Source organism: Scyliorhinus torazame, chromosome 14 (assembly GCF_047496885.1).
Source record: "Scyliorhinus torazame isolate Kashiwa2021f chromosome 14, sScyTor2.1, whole genome shotgun sequence".
NCBI lineage: Eukaryota > Metazoa > Chordata > Chondrichthyes > Carcharhiniformes > Scyliorhinidae > Scyliorhinus > Scyliorhinus torazame.
Window position 1 is genome coordinate 202,368,529 of NC_092720.1, and position 21,488 is coordinate 202,390,016.

A 21,488-nucleotide genomic window follows, 5' to 3' on the forward strand; every position below is an offset into this window, starting at 1 on the left:
GCATCCATCGCCACTACTATCTCCGTTTCCCCCTCTGGTGGGGCCATCATCATTACCCCTAACAGCCTCCGTATATTCGTGTTCAGCTGTCTCCCCTTCACAAACCCAGTTTGGTCCTCGTGGACCACCCCCGGGACACATTCCTCTATTCTCATTGCCATTACCTTGGCCAGGATCTTGGCATCTACATTTAGGAGGGAAATAGGCCTATAGGACCCGCATTGTAGCGGGTCCTTTTCCTTCTTTAAGAGAAGCGATATCGTTGCTTCAGACATAGTCGGGGGGCAGTTGTCCCCTTTCCTTTGCCTCATTAAAGGTCCTCGTCAATACCGGAGCGAGCAAGTCCACATATTTTCTATAGAATTCAACTGGGAATCCATCCGGTCCCGGGGCCTTTCCCGCCTGCATGCTCCTAATTCCTTTCACCTCTTCTACCTCGATCTGTGCTCCCAGTCCCACCCTTTCCTGCTCTTCCACCTTGGGAAATTCCAGCCGATCCAAGAAGCCCATCATTCTCTCCCTCCCATCCGTGGGTTGAGCTTCATACAATTTTTTATAAAATGTCTTGAACGCTCCATTCACTCTCTCCGCTCCCCGCTCCATCTCTCCTTCCTCATCCCTCACTCCCCCTATTTCCCTCGCTGCTCCCCTTTTCCTCAATTGGTGTGCCAGCAACCTGCTCGCCTTCTCCCCATATTCGTACTGTACACCCTGTGCCTTCCTCCATTGTGCCTCTGCAGTGCCCGTAGTCAGCAAGTCAAATTCTACATGTAGCCTTTGCCTTTCCCTGTACAGTCCCTCCTCCGGTGCTTCCGCATATTGTCTGTCCACCCTCAAAAGTTCTTGCAGCAACCGCTCCCGTTCCTTACTCTCCTGCTTCCCTTTATGTGCCCTTATTGATATCAGCTCCCCTCTAACCACCGCCTTCAACGCCTCCCAGACCACTCCCACCTGGACCTCCCCATTATCATTGAGTTCCAAGTACTTTTCAATGCACCCCCTCACCCTTAGACACACCCCCTCATCCGCCATTAGTCCCATGTCCATTCTCCAGGGTGGGCGCCCTCCTGTTTCCTCCCCTATCTCCAAGTCTACCCAGTGTGGAGCGTGATCCGAAATGGCTATAGCCGTATACTCCGTTCCCCTCACCTTCGGGATCAACGCCCTTCCCAGCACAAAAAAGTCTATTCGCGAGTAGACTTTATGGACATAGGAGAAAAACGAGAACTCCTTACTCCTAGGTCTGCTAAATCTCCACGGGTCTACACCTCCCATCTGCTCCATAAAATCTTTAAGTACCTTGGCTGCTACCGGCCTCCTTCCAGTCCTGGACTTCGACTTATCCAGCCCTGGTTCCAACACCGTATTAAAATCTCCCCCCATTATCAGCTTTCCCATCTCTAGGTCCGGAATGCGTCCTAGCATCTGCCTCATAAAATTGGCATCATCCCAGTTCGGGGCATATACGTTTACCAAAACCACCGTCTCCCCCTGTAGTTTGCCACTCACCATCACGTATCTGCCCCCGTTATCCGCCACTATAGTCTTTGCCTCGAACATTACCCGCTTCCCCACTAATATAGCCACCCCCCTGTTTTTCGCATCTAGCCCCGAATGGAACACCTGCCCCACCCATCCTTTGCGTAGCCTAACCTGGTCTATCAGTTTCAGGTGCGTTTCCTGTAACATAACAACATCTGCCTTAAGTTTCTTAAGGTGTGCGAGTACCCGTGCCCTCTTTATCGGCCCGTTCAGCCCTCTCACGTTCCACGTGATCAGCCGGGTTGGGGGGCTTCCTACCCCCCCCCCCCTTGTCGATTAGCCATCCCCTTTTTCCAGCTCCTCACCCGGTTCCCACGCAGCTGTATCTCCCCCAGGCGGTGCCCCCCCGCCCATCCCCTCCCATACCAGCTCCCCCCTCTCCCCAGCAGCAGCAACCCAGTAATTCCCCCCTCCCATCCCCCCCGCTAGATCCCCCGCTAGCGTAATTACTCCCCCCATGTTGCTCCCAGAAGTCAGCAAACTCTGGCCGACCTCGGCTTCCCCCCGTGACCTCAGCTCGCACTGTGCGACGCCCCCTCCTTCCTGCTTCTCTATTCCCGCCATGATTATCATAGCGCGGGAACGAAGCCCGCGCTTCTCCCTTGGCCCCGCCCCCAATGGCCAACGCCCCATCTCCTCCACCTCCCCTCCTCCCCCCATCACCACCTGTGGAAGAGAGAAAAGTTACCACATCGCAGGATTAGTACATGAAACTCCTCTTTCCCCCCTTTTTAACCCCCCTCTTCGCCCCCCACATTCGCCCCACCACTTTTTCAAACGTTCTTTTTAATAACCCGCTCATTCCAGTTTTTCTTCCACAATAAAAGTCCACGCTTCATCCGCCGTCTCAAAGTAGTGGTGCCTCCCTCGATATGTGACCCACAGTCTTGCCGGTTGCAGCATTCCAAATTTTATCTTCTTTTTATGAAGCACCGCCTTGGCCCGATTAAAGCTCGCCCTCCTTCTCGCCACCTCCGCACTCCAGTCTTGATAAACGCGGATCACCGCGTTCTCCCATTTACTGCTCCGAGTTTTCTTTGCCCATCTAAGGACCATTTCTCTATCCTTAAAACGGAGGAATCTCACCACTATGGCTCTGGGAATTTCTCCTGCTCTCGGTCCTCGCGCCATCACTCGGTATGCTCCCTCCACCTCCAATGGACCCGCCGGGGCCTCCGCTCCCATTAATGAGTGCAGCATCGTGCTCACATATGCCCCGACGTCCGCTCCCTCCGCACCTTCAGGAAGACCAAGAATCCTCAGGTTGTTCCTCCTTGCGTTGTTTTCCAGTGCCTCCAACCTTTCCACACATCGTTTCTGATGTGCCTCATGCGTCTCCGTCTTCACCACCAGGCCCTGTATGTCGTCCTCATTCTCGGCTGCCTTTGCCTTCACGATCCGAAGCTCCCGCTCCTGGGTCTTTTGTTCCTCCTTTAGCCCTTCGATCGCCTGTAGTATCGGGGCCAACAGCTCTTTCTTCATTTCCTTTTTGAGCTCTTCCACACAGCATTTCAAGAACTCTTGTTGTTCAGGGCCCCATGTTAAACTGCCACCTTCCGACGCCATCTTGGTTTTTGCTTGCCTTCCTTGCCGCTGTTCTAAAGGATCCACTGCAATCCGGCCACTTTCTCCTCCTTTTTTCATCCGTATCCAGGGGGGATTCCCTTCTGGTTTACCGCACAGTGTTTTTAGCCGTCAAAATTGCCGTTGGGGCTCCTATCAAGAGCCCAAAAGTCCGTTTCACCGGGAGCTGCCGAAACGTGCGACTCAGCTGGTCATTGCCGCACCCGGAAGTCCGGGATTTAAATTTTTGGTTAAGGGGTGAGTGTGGGAAGGTAAGTAGGGAGAGCTCCCCCCAACTCTTCTTATGTCCATCTGAGAACACCAGACAGGGTCTCGGTTTGTGACCGCACCTGAAAGACGGCTCTTCGGACAGTGTGACCCACCCTCAGTGCTGCGTTGATGCTCATCACTAGGCTCCAGCCTCTAACGCACATTCGATGGCACTGGGATGGGCTCCTTCCTGGGGAACTGAACATAACGCTCAGATACAATGGCAGGAATTCTGTGGTCCTTGCGAATCAATTTGCCGACCGACAGTGCCTCCCTGCCAGCGGGTGGCAAGGTCACAGTGGGAAATCCCGTTGACAATCGGCGGGAAGATAGAATCCAGCCGCCCGCCATTCGAGACACACGCGACTGGCAGGCTGGAGAATCCCGCCAATTATATAATAGCATGTCTATGAATATCAATAGAGCCACATGAGGACGCATCGAGATTTAACTGTCAGCCGAACATGGTGAAGAAAAGGTCACATACCTGTCAAGAATACAATTGATGCCCTAAAAAAAAAAGAAAAATTTTATTATAGAGAGCCAGATGTTTAAACTATCAGAAAAAAAATCCTTCGGCAATCAGTTCTATTTTGCTGCCCTTAAGGTTTAATTTGTAATTAGACGCAGGCCTAATTTTCGCACCCGCCCGCTGGTGGGCTTTTAGGCTGGGTGGGGCAAGGCCTCAGAAGGGTCTTTGTCGCAATTGAGGCTCTGGAGGGGGCAATTATTGGCTTCGAAGCGCTGTTTCCTGTCCAGCCTCCATTTTTAAGTTGGCAGCGGAATGTCTCAAGCTTGGAGGAAGCCTGAAGATAGGTGGGCTTAGGTCTCAGGTGGTAAGAGAGGGGGGCGGAGAGCGGGGGGGGGGGGGGGGGGGGGAAAGAGGAGGCCTCCATCAGAAACCCCCTTCTAACTTTGGGCTCCGTTGGACCCGAGGTCGCTGGGGCTCCCTTCCCCAAGACCTCATTTCCAACCCCCAGCCCCCTCACCCCCTCCCCGGGCTCGAGAAAACCCCCTTTTGGACTGGGACTTTGGCTCTTATCATCTTCATGCACTGCCTCTTCCATCCACTGCAGATCCTGTCGCTACAGTAATACTGTTGCTGGGCAAGCAGACTGATCGGCAGCTCTCGAAGGCGAGACGTCCTCCCAAGTGAGGAGGCAGAAGTCCCGCCTGCAGCCAATTTACGCTCACTCGAGTGTGAAATGGCTGTGGAACAACCAGAGTCGGTCAGGGTATTTTCTCTGCGGAACAGTGACAAATAGGATTTAACCCTGAAAAATGTGAGGTGATGCATTTTGGGAGGACGAACACGACAAGGGACTGACAATGAATGGTATGAAGTACAGAGGATCAGAGGGCTGTTGGTGTGCATGTCAGGGGCAGCACGGTAGCACAGTGGTTAGCACTGTAGCTTCACAGCGCCAGGGTCCCAGGTTCGATTCCCCGCTAGGTCACTGTGTGCAGAGTCTGCACGTTCTCCCCGTGTCTGCGTGTGTTTCCTCCGGATGCTCTGGTTTCCTCCCAGTCCAAAGACGTGCAGGTTAGGTGGATTGGCCATGATAAATTGCCCTTAGTGTCCAAAAAGGTTGGGAGGGGTTATTGGATTACGGGGATAGGGTGGAAGTGAGGGCTTAAGTGGGTCGGTGCGACTTGATGGGCCGAATGGCCTCCTTCTGCACTGTTCTATGTTCATAGATCCCTGAAGACAGCAGGACAAGTAGATAAGCTGGTTAAGAAGGCAGTTGGTACCCTTGCCTTTCTGAACCGAGGCATAGAATGTAAGAGCGGGGAGGTAGTGATGGAGCTGTATAAAACACAGGTTAGGCCCCATATGGATTACTGAGTGCCTTTCTGGTGATCACACCATGGGAAGGATGTTATTGCACTGGGAAGGGTGCAGAGAAATGCACCAGGATGTTGCCGGGGGTGGAGTGTTTCAGCTATGAAATTAGAGGCTGGTGAGGCTGGGGTTGTTGTCTTTTGAGCAGAGAAGGCTGAGGGGGGAGCAGATTGAGAGGGGATTTGAGGAAACACTTTTTCGGCCAGAGGGTGGTGGGAATCTGGAACTCACCGCCCGAAAGGGTGGGCGAGCCAGGAACCCTCACAACATTTAAAGAGTATTTACATGAGTACTTGAAATGCCACAGCTCACACAAGGCTATGGGCCAAGTGTTAGCGAATAGGATTAGAATAGATATGGGCAGCACGGTGGCATGGCGGCTAGCACTGTTGCTTCACAGCACCGGGGATCTGGGTTCGATTCCCGCTTGGGTCGCTGTCTGTGCGGAGTCTGCACGTCCTCCCCGTGTCTGTGTGGGTTTCCTCCGGGTGCTCCGGTTTCCTCGCACAGTCCAAAGATGTGCAGGTTAGGTGGATTGGCCATGCTAAATTGCCCCTAGTGTTCAAAATTGCCCTTAGTGTTGGGTGAGGTTACTGGGTTATGGGGATAGGCTGGAGGTGTGGGCCTGGGTAGGGTGCTCTTTCCAAGAGCCGGTGCAGACTCGATGGGCTGAATGGCCTCCTTCTGTACCGTAATTTCTATGATCTATGATGATGAGCGGGGAGGTTATGATGGAGCTGTATAAAACACCGGTGAGGCCACAGCTGGAGTACTGGGTGCAGTTCTGGTCGCCACATCGTAGGAAGGATGTGATTATATTGTAGAGGGTGCACAGTAGATTCACCAGGATGTTGCCTGGGCTGGAACATCTCAGCTATGAAGAGAGGCTGGTTCAGCTGGGATTGTTTTTCTGAAGAGCCGAGAAAGCTGAGGGGGGGGGGGATCTGAATGAGGTGGACAAAAGTATGATGGAGACAGATAGGATAGATGGGAAGGAACCTTTCCCCTTAATAGAGGGATCAATAACCAGGGAGCAGAGATTTACGGGGAAGGAGATTAGAGGGGATTTGAGGAAACGTATTCGCCCAGAGGGTCTGGAGCTCACTGCCTGAAAGGATGGTAGAGGTGGGAACCGTCAACATTTAAGAAGCATTTCGATGAGCACTTGTAATGTCATATCATACAAAGCTCCAGACCAAGTGTTGGAAAGTGGGATTAGAAGAGATAGGTGCTTGATGGGCCGGCAGATACGATGGGCCGAAGGCTCTTTCTGTGCTGTAAAAACTTTGCGACTGTATAGTTTTTTTTGCGTCGGGTCACATTCAGGTGAAGCACGGGTGGCGACTAATAAATTCGAAACCTCAAAGGTCACATACCGAACCTTTTCTTAGCCGACACATTTTAGATCTCAACATTATTCTGGACCCATGTTGTTACATTTTGTCTTATCATACTTGTTCATGGGATGTGAGCCTCATCGGCAAGGCCCAAATTTATTGCCCATCCTGAACTGCCCTGGGGAGGGTGGCGGCAAGCCACCTTCTGAAAGCACTGCCGCCCTCGAGGTGCGTGTACGTCATCGGTGCCGTGAGGAAGGGAGGTCCAGGGCTGTGACCCAGCGAAAGCGCAGGACTGCCATGTAGATCCAAGTAAGGCTACACAGACTGCGGGAACACTCCAATGGTGGTGTCCCTGTATACGTGCTGCACCCCTTGCTCTTTTGAATTGGTAGAGATTGTGGGTCTGGTCTGGAAGGGGCTGTCAAAGGAGTCTCGGCAAGTTGCTGCAGTGCATCGTATAAATGATACACTGCGCTGGTCAACTGGGCTGCTTTAACCTGGACAGTGTCTAGCTGCCGGAGTGTTGTCAGAGCTGCGCTCATCTGGGCAAGCGGAGTGTATTCCATTCCATAGACATAGAACTCCTCCAGTGCAGAAGGAGGCCATTTGGCCCATCGAGCCTGCACCAACCCTCTGAAAGCACCCTACCCCAGGCCCATTCCCCCACCCTACCCCCGTAACCCCATCTAACCAGTACATCCCTGGTCACTAAGGGGCAATTTAGCATGGTCAATCCCCATCTTTGGACTGTGCGAGGAAACCGGAGCACCCGGAGGAAACCCCCCCACCCCCCCCGCCACCCCTCACCCCGCTGGTTTCCCGGGTGATGTGGGATGGCTTCAATGGGAAATCCCATTGACAAGCGCCGCTAGTAGGGAATCCCGCCATCAGGAAATGCCACGCGGCCGAGAAACTAGTGGTCCGGAGAATCCAGCCCATAATCTTTATGCCGATCAACTGCTATGAGAACTCGCTTGCTTTATGAAAGAGTGGACAATGTACCTTCAGGAACTCAGCCTCTTGCAGGGTCAACCTCCTCTGCATTTCCGTCAGTGTTCGCTCAAAGGCCACTTGTTGTTCAGAGATTTTGTTCAGGTTTTCCTTTATTTTTTGTAAGATCGACTCCTCATTTTGCTGCAGTTTTGTTTTCAGGTCCTTTTCCTCTTGGTGCAGAAACTGGTGCAATTGGTCGAACTTGGACGCAATGTTTTTCCGCAGACCCTTGGCTTGTTGCTGTTAAAGTGAATGGAAACTTGCAGTCAAAAGCACCGTTGCAGCAACCTGCTCCAAGGCGACTTGGACACATGATCATCAAACCGAAACCTGCTGTTGGGCCGCGGGAGGAGATATTAGGACGGGTTTCAAATGTTTAGCCGAAGAAAGGAAGGTTTTAAGGAGCCTCGTGGGGTGGGGAGAGACGGGGGAACAATGGGAGGGGAAAGCGGATCGATGGAAGAAATGAAAATGAATTGATAGAAATAAAAATGGGGTGAAGGTGGAGGAGAGAGTCCACAGACTGAAGTTGTTGAACTCAATGTTAAGTCCGGAAGGCTGTGACGTGCCTAATCGGAAGATGAGGCGCTGTTCTTCCAGTTTGCGTTGGGCTTCACTGGAACATTGCAGCAGGCCAAGGGTGGACATGCGGACGTGGGAACAGGACGATGAGTTGAAATGGTAAGCGACAGGAAGGCCCGAGTCCTGCTTGTGGATGGACCAAAGGTGTTCTGCAATTCTTGGACCTGGACATAATACAAGTGCACAAACACTAGAATGATGGGTAAGCGGGATGTGTCGCAAGTCAGGGTACAGAGAGTGGATTTTTGTAGGCACTCAAAGTTCAGGGACGAGTTCAGGTTCAGGGAGGTTGGTCGGTGGAAGGTCGGCTAGGAGGCCATTGGAATAACTGGCTCCACAAACCGATCAGAATTACAGACATCACATGGCGATCAGCTCTAGAGTACAATTTAAACTAACTGAGAAGATTAAAAGGACACTAAATGACTTGGTACCATTCCCCTGCCTTTTCCCCATACCCCTTCTCATTACTTGAATAGAAACAATTGTCCAATGCCCTCTCGAACGCCTCGATTGAACCTGCCACCACCACACTTGCAGGCAATGCATTCCAGGTCTCAACCACTCACTCGCTGGGTGAAAAAGTTTTTTTTAAATCACACCATCTTTTAACCTTTTTCAAAAGACTTTAAATCTATGCTCTCTCCTTCTTGATCCTTTTACGAAGGGGAACAGTTTTCGTCCTATCTATTCTGTCCAGTCCCCTCATGATTTTGAACATCGCTCTCAGCCTTCTTCTCCCCAAGGGGAACAGTCCCAACCTCTCCCAATCGATCCGCATGACTGAATTTCCCCATCCCTGGGGCCATTCTTGTCAACCTCTTCTACTCTCTCTCCAACGTGTTCACTTCCTCCCTATAGTGAACCGTGCAGAATTGCACAAAATATTCCTGCTGAGGTCTAACTAGTGTCATGTTTTGATTGGTATTTTACACTAGGTGCCTGCGGGTGGGCTTATTTGGTGTGTGGCACTTGGAAATGGAGACACGTGGCATGTGCGGAGGACTGGGGTTGCACGGGCGCGCATGCGGCCAGCCACGGTTGGCTGTGGCAGTGACGCATGGGTAGAGGGGATTTGGTGGAGGAGAAAAATTATGCAAGGTAAGGGGAGCACCGCAACCAAGTTACCAAGTCTGGTGAGACGAAGAGGGCGGCGCAAGGGAATCGGCTTAACTCTCCACCTGATATACGCAATGCCGTCTTCTCCTGTGAGATCGTGAGGACCAAGTAGGCTCCCAAGAAAACGTGCCATGTGCCGCGAAGGTCGGCCGGAGCGGGAATTGAAGGTGGGCAAAAGTGGGTCCCGGGAAAATATTGGAAAATTCCACTGACAGCTTTTGGGTTCCTACGGTTAATAATTGAGCCGTGCAGATCAAGTAGACTGGAGCGTCCATTCCTCGTTGTTGGATGAATTTAGCTAGATTAGAAACCTGGGCGAAACAATTAGCTCCAGTGGCTCTGGGACCTCAAAGGTGAAATATTAGTCAGAATGTCCTCTCTCAATCATGACTTTTGATGAAAAGAGCCTATAGCCAATGAAGCGGATAATCATATTTGGAATACATCTATGGGATCACCGGATAAGGGGTAGATCAAACACCCCTCAAGATTGTTTCACCATTTGATTCAATTATGATTGACCTGTACCTCAAATCCATTTTGCTAGTTTTGCTTCACGATCTCAGTCTTAAACTAAACCTCAGTTGAGCTCCAGCGCCCACACCCGTCTCCTGTACAGCTTTTAAATACCTTGGCAGCACTCGGTCATTATTGAGGCTTAAACAGTAGTTGTTTTGGCCAAGTACTGAGGCGTTCTTGGAATGCGATCGATCTACTCAATTTCTCCGTGATTAAGCCAATTTCACCCCAGCTCACATTGGCGGTAATGAAAAGTCTTCACAGTTGCGACAAATGTGGCCAAAAAACGTGAACCGGAGAAAGGGTTCGGGAAGGAACATTGAAATGTGTCTCAATGGTATAAAATGAGCAGAGGACGTTCTAGTCCCTTCAGGATGTTGTTATTTAATACTACAAATACCTTAATGTGGACATTTTGCTACTTTAGCTTTACACAGTGGGATTGTCGAAATCAGTTTGCCCCTTTACAAACGATATGAATTAATTGTTGACTAACTCACAGACCTATGTAAAGTACATGCAAGAAGTGTAAGATAAACTGGAACACCCTATGGAGTATCAGTTTTGTACATTACAAATGTGCAACGTTGGTCAAATAGATTTGGTTGTGGCCAAACCATAATATCCGATTTGATTACATCAGAAATCATTTCCAAGGGAAGGCGGCACGTGGCGCAGTGGTTAGCACTGGGACTACGCCGCTGAGGGCCCGGGTTCGAATCCCGGCCCTGGGTCACTGTCCGTGTGGAGTTTGCACATTCTCCCTGTGTCTGCGCGCGTTTCACCCCCACAACCCGAAAGATCTGCAGGGTAGGTGGATTGGCCACGCTAAATTGCCCCTTAATTGGAAAGAAAATTGGGTACTCTAAATTTAAAGAAAAAGAAAATCTTTCCAAGGGCTCAGGGTAACTCTGATGTTCTATTTCGCACCTCTTTGTCTTCAAGCAATTTTGTTGATGAGGTCAGTCTCTTCGCTTGAGATTTTCCTCATGCTTAGTTTCCCTCTCTCTCTCCTCATCTCTATACCATAGAAATGTCAGGGGGTCAGAAGTGCCACCCACTGAGTGCCGCCAGCCAATTAGAGGTTGGCTGGCGATGCTTCATTGCTTAGCAGCGCCATCAGTGAGGCATGGCTGCGGCCGGTAATGCAGCCACAGGAAGCCCATTAGCGCCAAGGGCGATGACGGAGGGAGGGGGGGGGATCACGGGGTGGAGGGGGAGGGGACGGGGTGTTGACAGAAAAAGATGTGAGGCTGACTCTGAACTACCACACCCCCCACCATCGCACTTTCCAGATGTCAAGGCCCTGAACGAAGCACTGAGTGCCTTTGAACCAGCACCTCAGGATTTATTTTCTGGCCTTTCTGGAGTGCAAGTCACCAATGGACTGCCAGCGGGGACAGGATGGGACCTTCAAGAGCAACTCGAAAGGATAAAAATACATTATAAATGAAGTACTTAAAAGGTTGGCAACCGGAGAAATCACCCAGTTTTCAGGCCGGAATCATTTAAGAGTTCTCAGGTATTGGAGTGCTACTTGAAAAGTAAAGGCTATGGGCGTAATCGTACCTCTTTTTTGCCGATGTGAATGGGTTATCTAATGGTGGTTGGGGGTGGGGGGGCGGGGATGATCAATCATAAAGGTTTGATAATGAGATTCAAATTTATTATAATGCTTAAAATAGGCAGGGGACGAGGACAAGCGAGCCAAGACTCCCCGTCAATGTAAAACGCGATTCGGGCCTCTCGCAAAGTTTTCCACTCCCGTCGCCAAACCCACTGGAAAAGAGCGGCAGTAAAAAAATCGTGGCCTGTCAATTTTAACTCCCCTATTCAAGAATGGGGAAGATGTGTAAAACCACAACTACAGCTCCATCGGCTTAACTTCAATGGTGGGTCAACTACTGGAGGCATTGGTCGGAGATACTTGGCACTCGGGGACGCACGAGTTAAAGTCGCCACAGAATCATTTGAGCCAAATCCAGTTGGGCGAACTTGACCGAGTCATTTGGTGGGGTGATGGGCGAGGACGGGTAAGCAGGGTGTGGCTGACATTACGCGAGTAAATTTTAGAAAGGTGTTCGATAAGCTCCCACAATAGAGTTGACTCCCACGTAATTAAAGGTGCTGTGGTGTGTCGGCATAAGGCTGGCAAAGGGCCAGAGAGCATTGGTAAATGGTTATTTTGCACATCGGAGACAGTGGCCTGCATTACCGGATTAATGGGTGTTTCTCTGGTTGGCAATCAGTAGCTAGTGGTGTCCCTCAGGGATCAGTGTTGGGCCCACAACTGTTCACAATTTACATAGATGATTTGGAGTTGGGGACCAAGGGCAATGTGTCCAAGTTTTCAGACAACACTAAGATGAGTGGTAAAGCAAAAAGTGCAGAGGATACTGGAAGTCTGCAGAGGGATTTGGATAGGTTAAGTGAATGGGCTAGGGTCTGGCAGATGGAATACAATGTTGACAAATGTGAGGTTATTCATTTTGTTCGGAATAACAGCAAAAGGGATTATTATTTAAATGTTAAAATATTAAAACATGCTGCTGTTCAGAGAGACCTGGGTGTGCTAGTGCACGAGTCGCAGAAAGTTGGTTTACAGGTGCAACAGGTGATTAAGGCAAATGGAATTTTGTCCTTCATTGCTAGAGGGATGGTGTTTAAGACTAGGGAGGTTATGCTGCAATTGTATACGGTGTTAGTGAGGCCACACCTGGAGTATTGTGTTCAGTTTTGGTCTCCTTACCTGAGACAGGACGTACTGGCGCTGGAGGGTGTGCAGAGGAGATTCATTAGGTTAATCCCAGAGCTGAAGGGGTTACGAGGAGAGGTTGAGTAGACTGGGACTGTACTCGTTGGAATTTAGAAGGATGAGGGGGGATCTTATAGAAACATATAAAATTATGAAGGGAATAGATAGGATAGACGCGGGCAGGTTGTTTCCACTGGTGGATGAAAGCAGAACTAGGGGGCATAGCCTCAAAATAAGGGGAAGTAGATTTAGGACTGAGTTTAGGAGGAACTTCTTCACCCAAAGGGTTGTGAATCTATGGAATTCCTTGCCCAGTGAAGCAGTTGAGGCTCCTTCATTAAATGTTTTTAAGATAAAGATAGATAGTTTTTTGAAGAATAAAGGGATTCAGGGTTATGGTGTTCGGGCCGGAAAGTGGAGCTGAGTCCACAAAAGATCAGCCATGATCTCATTGAATGGCGGAGCAGGCTCGAGGGGCCAGATGGCCTGCTCCTAGTTCTTATGTTCCCCAGTACCTGATTTCAGGGCCACTCCTCCATATACACCAGTGATCTGGAGTCGAGCATAAAGGACATCTTTTCAAAATTTCCAGATGAAATGCAACATGACAAAGTTGCAAAAGAGACTTCGCGAGAATTCGATAAACAGGCGGAATGGGGAGTCGCAATTTAACAGAGAGAATTGTGATGTCATTCCTTATAGAATCATGAAATGAAAAAATGAAAATCGCTTATTGTCACAAGTCGGCTTCAATGAAGTTACTGTGAAAAGCCCCTAGTCACCACATTCCGGCACCTGTTCGGGGAGGCTGTTACGGGAATTGAACCGTGCTGCTGGCCTGCCTTGGTCTGCTTTCAAAGCCAGCGATTTAGCCCTGTGTTAAACAGCCCTGTGCATGGAATCCCTACGGTTCAGAAGGAGGCCATTCGGTCCATCGGGTCCGCACCGACCCTCCGAGAGAGCACCCTAACCTAGGGCGACTCCCCCGCCCTATACCCATAACCGCCACCTAACCTTTTGGACACTAAAGGGAAATTAATCATGGCCAATCCATCTGCACCATCTTTGGACTGCGGGAGGAAACACACGTAGACACGGGGAGAAAGTGCAAACTCCACACAGACGGTAACCCCAGACCATTGTGTAAGAAGGTGAGAAGAATAAATACAAATTAAGGGGTTTAATTTTAATCGGTAAGCAATAATGGGGACACTCGGGAGTGGCAAGTCACATTGAGATAATTGCTTTAAAACAATCCTCAGTTTTATAAAACTGAAAACGTTGTGTGCTGTATCAAAACCTTCCATGGATTCTGAGCGACCTCTTATCAAATCGCTGCCATCCTCTTTTCTCGAAGGAGAACAATACACTTTCGATCGTCTCTTTATTCAACCCGGGGCGGGGAAGGGGGATCCCCTCGTGAACCTGCTCCTGGGCCAGGCGAAACTTGCCATGAACAGGTCCAGGCAGCGGGCGATCGAGGGGGTCATCCACCCCTACTGTCTGCCCCTCTTCCGCGGCCAGGTGCCCCATGAAAGGAAGCATGCGGTGTCCACTGGCACCATCGAGGCCTTCCATGCCCAGTGGGCACCGCACGGTCTGGGGTGCCCTACGACCCTTTCAATCACATGTTTTTTTAAGGTTCAATTAATCTTTGTTTTTGTGCCCCTTCAAGGAGTGGCCCCTTTTGATTTGTCCCTTAATTTGTTGCATTAGTTTAACAGGTTGAATTTCAAAGGAGATCAAAGGAAATAGGGAAGTTTCTGTCACGTACTCACAACTACAAAGTTCCTTTCAGGTTCCAGATTATTCCCATTTCAGGACCAGCTGAATGATCATCTAAACGCAAAAACTACTCTCTGACAAAAACATCCCCCAACCCCCTGTTCTGGGTCAGTATTCACATGCATGGCACTGCAGCCCCTGTACTGAAGAAGGACTTACATTCAGAGTCTTTATATCTGCCTCTTCTTCCTTCTGACTTGCGCACATCGCCTCCATTTGCTTCTGAAGCGAATACACAGCTTTCTCCAGCAGTCCCTGGAAGGCAGGCATTTTAACAAGGTAATCGTCAAGCGTTTGCGATGGGCGGACAGAAACAATCTGCCGCCGCTGATCATGGAGTTCACTCTCTGGGGCAGCAGTGAGGAAATGGGCGAAAGGTGATCGGGAAGGAAAATGGTGCATCAGGGAGATTATCATTAGAGCAACGAATGCTTTGGCAAACTTGGGTGCTTAAGGCACGGCCCGATGCAATTTGTCAGGGGGAAAAAAAACAATCAATTATAGAAGCAAAGGTACAGGTCAGTGTGGAGAGAATAGGCTGTTGGTGTTCGGGTTTTTCAAGGGGGAAATGCCATTATGGAATCGCCACCTGAGATGCGATATCCTGGAAGAGAATATTGCCTGATGACACGATACATGACACGAATGCTTTATTCGTTAGATGATGGTTTTGATTCTGTCTTTTAGAACATAAGAGTGCAGAAGGAGGTCATTCGGCCCATTGAGTCTGCATTGACCCACTTAAGCCCTCACTTCCACACTATCCCCGTAACCCAATAACCCCTTTGGTCACTAAGGCCAATCCACCTAACCTGCACGTCTTTGGACTGTGGGAGGAAACCCACGCAGGCACGAGGTGAATGGGCAGACTCCGCACAGGCAGTGACCCAGCGGGGAATCGAACCTGGGACCCTGGCGCTGTGAAGCCACAGTGCTGGCCACTTGTGCTACCGTGCTGCCACGAATATGCTGAATATGGCACAGACTTCTTTTGAGAGAGGAGAGGACCTGGGGGGTATGATTGCAATTCCTCCAGTCCTACAACACTCCCAGGTTTCTACATTGCTCCAAACCCGGAACATTGCCAATTTTCAAAGACCCGCTGTTGGTGGTTGTTGCTAACTTTTGGTTGGTTCAATTGGCTCTGTTTTATAACCTTTGCGCTAGAGTCGCCAGGTATCTTTATACCGCCACGAGGTTCAAGTTCAAGTAATGAACACCAATTAGTAAGATTCAAATCAAAGCACATTTATTATACACAGTAAATCACTACTCATGCATAAACTCTACTTTCTAAGCTATTTCTATCACTAACAGGCCTATACTTAGCTTTGGACTGGCCCACCAGGTCAGGGGAACAAATGGCCTTTCATTCAGGTCCTGAGTCTAGGTAATTCAAAAGCTGGTATGGACTGGTTGCTAGGAGCGCCTATCTCGTAGCGTTCGATGACTTGAGACTTACTTGCTTGGAGGCCGCTGGACAGTTCACTCTCAGGGGTTGCTTCGCGTTGCTGAATGACCCTGTCAAGAAGGGCGATTTGAACTTGGGGGCTTTACTTTATAGTCCCCAGGGGCTTCCTGCCTTTCGGGGCGGACCCTGTACCTGGTTCCAAGTGATTGGACTTCGTTCCAATCGCTTGGTTCGATTTCTCCAATGCTGGAGCGGTTCCCTGGTCGTTGGGCAGTCTTTAAGTGTCCGTTAACCTCTTTTGTGTTGGCTCCTGCTGGCGCCGAGGAGTCTGGCTTGGCCTTGTTTACCTTAAAATGTTTTGATTGTTCCCGGGGATCGCTCATTAATATGTAGATGGCTGCTACATTACTATGCAGATGGCTGCTGGTTTCAGTGCTGTCTGGTTCCTTACAGGTCTTAATACACATGATTCCTGTATTTGCTAGTCTTTGCCTGTGTTGGCTAAATTTCCCTTCAGCATTTGCGGTTCTCCATTTTAAGTCGGCAAGTGGCCAACTCAGGTGGCTACATGGTTGCACCCAAACATTATGGAATTCCTTCCCCTCCTTCCTGCCTCTCACTCTCCCTCTCTCTCTCTCTGTCTACCTCAAGTCACTCACCAGCCTCTTTGAACAAACTTCATGTCAACTCTCCCAATATCGCCTCATTTGGTTCGCTGCCGAATGTTTAGGGCAGCACGGTCGCACAAGTGGCTAGCACTGTGGCTTCACAGCGCCAGGGTCCCAGGTTCGATTCCCCGCTGGGTCACCGTCTGTGCGGAGTCTGCCCGTTCTCCCCGTGCCTGCGTGGGTTTCCTCCGGGTGCTCCGGTTTCCTCCACAGCCCAAAGACGTGCAGGTTGGGTGGATTGGCCATGATAAATTGCCCTTCGTGACCAAAAAGGTTAGATGGGGTTATTGGGTTACGGGGTTAGGGTGGAAGTGAGGGCTTAAGTGGGTCGGTGCAGACTCGATGGGCCGAATGGCCTCCTTCTGCACAGTATGTTCTATGTTGTCTGACAATCGCTCTTGTGAAGCTCCTCCGGATGGTTTATCCGGCTGAAGTCACTCCACAAACGCATATCATTTCTTTACTTGTTTTTTGTTTCCTCTTTACTCTTTCATGGGTTGTGCATGTTGCTGGTCAGACCAGTGTTTGCTGCCTGTCTCCAATTGCCCTGACACTGGACAGCTTTCCAAGCCATTTCAGGAGTGGGGGGGGGGGGGGGGGGGGGGGGGGGGGGGGGGGGGGAGAGTCAACCACATTACTGCGGACTTGGAATCACATGTAGGCCAGACCGGCTAAGGATGGCAGAGTTCCTTCCCTAAAAGGGGTAGTCATGAACCAGGTGGATTTTTCCCCCCCCTACAATCCACGGTGGTTTTATAGTCTGGCGGACGAGCATTCTAAACAAAAAAAATCTAGATTTATTCATCGTAAACTCAATGAATTTTTAGCCGATTTGAATTCCCTCAGCTGTCATAGAACATACAGTGCAGAAGGAGGCCATTCGGCCCATCGGGTCTGCACCGACCCACCTAAGCCCTCACTTCCACCCTATCCCCATAACCCAATAACCCCTCCTAAACGTTTTGGACACTATAGGGAAATTTATCATGGCCAATCCACCTAACCTGCACGTCTTTGGACTGTGGGAGGAAGCCGGAGCACCCGGAGGAAACCCACGCAGACACGGGGAGAACGTGCAGACTCCGCACAGACAGTGACCCAGCGGGGAATCGAACCTGGGACCCTGGCGCTGTGAAGCCGCAATGCTATCCACTGTGCTATCGTGCTGCCCCAAATGTCATGGTCCCCAGGACATTTGCCCAGGACTCCCTGGATTGCTAGTCCATGTGCCGCCACCTCCCCCTTTTCAGTCATATGGTACAGAAAAGACCCTTCGGCCCATCGACTATGTACCGACAAAAACTACACTAAATCTACACTCATCCCTCTTTCGAGCACTTGGTCCATAGCCTTGAATGTTAAGTGCTCATCCACGTAACTTTTTAAAAGGTTGTGAGGTTTTCTGCCTCTTCTACCCTCCCAGGCAGCGCATTCCAGATGTTTTATTGAGCTTTCTAAATTCCACCACCTGCTGCGGTGGTATTCGAACCCCAAGCCACCCAGAGAATTATCCTGGGCCTCTGGATTACTTGTCCAGCAGTGTCACCGCCTCCTCTCTACAGGCTGCCACGGTCCCAGAGGACCATAGGCTGCTCTCGTCTTTTGAGAGCTGGCTGGTGGCGATTTAATCAGAGGGTCGTCACACTTCAGGCGAGGGGCAAGGTTGAGAAGATAACGAACAGCCTCAGCCGGCACGGGAATTGAACCCGCACTGTTGCCGGCGCTCCGGATCCCAAACCAGCCGTCCGGCCAACTGAGCTAAACCGACCTCCCTTTCCAGAACCTGACTACTCTCTGGTTGAAATGTTTCTTTTTCCTCAAATCCGCTCTACACCTCCATGTCCCTCACCTGAAGATTAAAATTCCCCTTCTCCTCGTTATTGGCCCCTTCAACCCCTGCCTCGGCAATCAGTGATACCAACAAGCGCAAGAATGGCACGGTGGTTAGCACTGCAGCCTCACCGCGCCAGGGACCCCAGTTCGATTCCGGCCTTGGGGGGGTGGCTGTGCGGAATTTGCACGTTATCCCAGTGTCTGCCTGGGTTCCCTCCGAGTGCTCCCGCTTGTGCCCACAGTCCAAAGATGGTGCAGGTTAGAGGATTGACGATGCTAAATTGCCCACTAGTGTCGAAAAATCTGAGGGATACTTGGGGCGGGGGGGGGTTAGGGAGATAGGGGGGCACGATTCTCCGAAATGGAGACAGAGTGTTCGCGCCGTCGTCGTGAACGGCATCGTGTTTCACGACGGCGCGAAACGGGCGCGGGGACTACCGATTCTGGCCCCTACGGCACTGGCCCGTTTCGCGCCGTCGTAAAACGCGCCAACCTGCGCAACCAAGTCGGCCTGGGGGGGGGGGGAGGCCGGCCCGCCGACCGGTGGGCCCCCGATGGCGGGCCAGACCCCATCGGAGGCCCCACCCGGGACGGAGCCCCCCCCCCGACCCCTTCGCGCAGAGTTCCCGCGGGCAGCGACCAGGTGAGGACGGCGCCGGCGAGACTCTGCTTTTTCCCCGTGTGACCGCTCGGCCCATCCGGGCCGGAGAATGGGGCGGCCCGGCCTCATACAGCGGCCCCGCGCCAAACACGCCGGCGCGACTGCCGCCGATTCTCCGCACCTCGGAGAGTCGCGCGCCGGCGTCGCGCGGTTGCGGCGGCTTTTCGGCCCGCCGCGGGGCTCGGAGAATCGCGCCCAGGGTGCGACCGAGGCAAGGGTGCTCTTTCGGAGGGACCGGCGCAAACTCGATGGGCTGAATGGCCTCCTCCCCCACTGCAGGGGTTGGCTGGAGCTGGTTATTATTACCTTGTAGAGGTCGGCCGCCTCCTTTATGGGGCTGACGGTGTGCGGCTTGTGGTCCCGGGACAGGGAGCACACCACACAGATGGCCCTCTGGTCCTCCTGGCAGAACAGCTTCAGCCCCTCGCCGTGCTCCAGGCAGAGGGGCTCGGTGCCGGCGCCCGCCTGCCCCCCGTCCAGGCTCAGCTGCCTGACGCCCGCCACAATGTTGGAGACGAAGTGGTTGGGCCTGACATTCCTCTGGGTGAACTGGCGCCGGCACTGCGGGCAGCTCACCTTGCCCCGCTGCGGAGCCCAGTAGCCCAGGATGCACCCCTGGCAGAAGTTGTGGCCGCAGTCTATGGTCACCGGGTGGGTGAAGAAGTCCAGGCAGATGGGGCAGATCGCCTCGTCTCTCATGTCCCCCAGCACTTTAGACGTGGCCATTGCCGCAGCCAGCGCCCTGCAACTTTCACTTTCGTCCAACCAGGAAGTGTGGCAGGGAAGCGACAGGAGAGACAAAAATAAAACGTTGCATTTATATAGCGCCTATCTCACCATCAGGAGTTTCCTGAGTGCCTTCCAGCCAAAGGCTTATGAAGAATAGTCCCTGTGCTGGTGTGTAGGGGATTCGGCTCATCAAGAACCGGGTCATCGGGGCCGGAATTATCCGGGCTTCCCCGGTGACATGGGGTGGCTTCCATGGGAAATCCCATTGACAAGCGGCAGGAGTCTAGCATCCCGCCGCCAGCGGACATCCCACCGCCAAGGAACAGGCAGCTGGAGGACCGGGGACTCCAGACCGAGGTTTTTAGAATGAAATGAAAATGAAAATCGCTTATTGTCACAAGCAGGCTTCAAATGCAGTGACTGTGAAAAGCCCCTAGTCGCCACATTCCGGCGCCTGTTCGGGGAGGCTGGTACAGGAATGTTGACTGAAAGATAAATATTGGCCATGTGACTGTTGTGTGGAGTCTGCACGTTCTCCTCGTGTCTGCGTGGGTTTCCTCCGGGTGCCCCAGTTGCCTCCCGCAGTCCAAAAATGTGCAGATTAGATGGATTGACCATTCTAAATTGTCCCTTCGTGTCCAAAAGCATAGGGTGGGGTCATGGGCCTGGGTAGGGTGCCATTTCGGAAGGTCGGTGCAGACACGATGGGCCGAATGGCCTCCCCTGCACAGTAGAGATTCTATCATTCTATGATTCTGTTCTATGATGCATTTCTATTCTGGCAGGCACTGCGGGCCACCAGCCAGTGCGGGTACGTTTCCTAGTTTCGACACTTCGATGGTCCTGACCTGAAGGCGATGCCTGAAAATTGCCACAAAACATTCACTCCCTCCACCCCCGACTCACAACATCGGCAGCCGTGCGTACCAATTGCAAGACCCACTGCAGGGACTCGCCAAGGTTCCTTGGGCAGTGCCTTCCAAAGCCACAACTGGATTTGTTTGTTTATTGTCACACGTACTGAGGTACAATGAAAATTATTTTTCTGCGTGCAGCTCAAACAGATCATTTGTACATGAAAATAAAATATGTGACTTCCGGGTGTGGCGATGACCAGCTGAGTCGTACGTTTCGGCAACTCCCGGTGAAACGGACTTTTGGGCTCTTGATAGGAGCCCCAACGGCAATTTTGACGGCTAAAAACACTGTGCGGTAAACCAGAAGGGAATCCCCCCTGGATACGGATGAAAAAAGGAGGATTGCAGTGGATCCTTTAGAACAGCGGCAAGGAAGGCAGGCAAAAACCAAGATGGCGTCGGAAGGTGGCAGTTTAACATGGGGCCCTGAACAACAAGAGTTCTTGAAATGCTGTGTGGAAGAGCTCAAAAAGGAAATGAAGAAAGAGCTGTTGGCCCCGATACTACAGGCGATCGAAGGGCTAAAGGAGGAACAAAAGACCCAGGAGCGGGAGCTTCGGGTCGTGAAGGCAAAGGCAGCCGAGAATGAGGACGACATACAGGGCCTGGTGGTGAAGACGGAGACGCATGAGGCACATCAGAAACGATGTGTGGAAAGGTTGGAGGCACTGGAGAACAACGCAAGGAGGAACAACCTGAGGATTCTTGGTCTTCCTGAAGGTGCGGAGGGAGCGGAAGTCGGGGCATATGTGAGCACGATGCTGCACTCGTTAATGGGAGCGGAGGCCCCGGCGGGTCCGTTGGAGGTGGAGGGAGCATACTGAGTGATGGCGCGAGGACCGAGAGCAGGAGAAATTCCCAGAGCCATAGTGGTGAGATTCCTCCGTTTTAAGGATAGAGAAATGGTCCTTAGATGGGCAAAGAAAACTCGGAGCAGTAAATGGGAGAACGCGGTGAT

General features: G+C 51.5%; 1 protein-coding gene across 3 annotated transcripts in view; it reads right to left on the bottom strand.

Moving 5' to 3' along the window:
* LOC140390353 (E3 ubiquitin-protein ligase TRIM39-like) overlaps positions 1-19,658 on the bottom strand; it is a 45,392-nt gene extending 25,734 nt beyond the window's left edge. The window contains exons 1-4 of one of the 3 annotated variants that reach the window (XM_072475428.1): positions 19,191-19,658; positions 14,471-14,566; positions 7,561-7,791; positions 3,863-3,885 (exon numbers count right to left, since the gene is read on the bottom strand). In XM_072475428.1, the coding sequence (XP_072331529.1) occupies positions 3,863-3,885; positions 7,561-7,791; positions 14,471-14,566; positions 19,191-19,610 (770 nt within the window). In that variant the 5' untranslated portion in view covers positions 19,611-19,658. The remainder of the gene's footprint in view (positions 1-3,862; positions 3,886-7,560; positions 7,792-14,470; positions 14,567-19,190) is intronic. The other 2 variants (XM_072475426.1, XM_072475427.1) reach the window with 2 other exon arrangements.
* Positions 19,659-21,488: the final 1,830 nt, after the last annotated feature.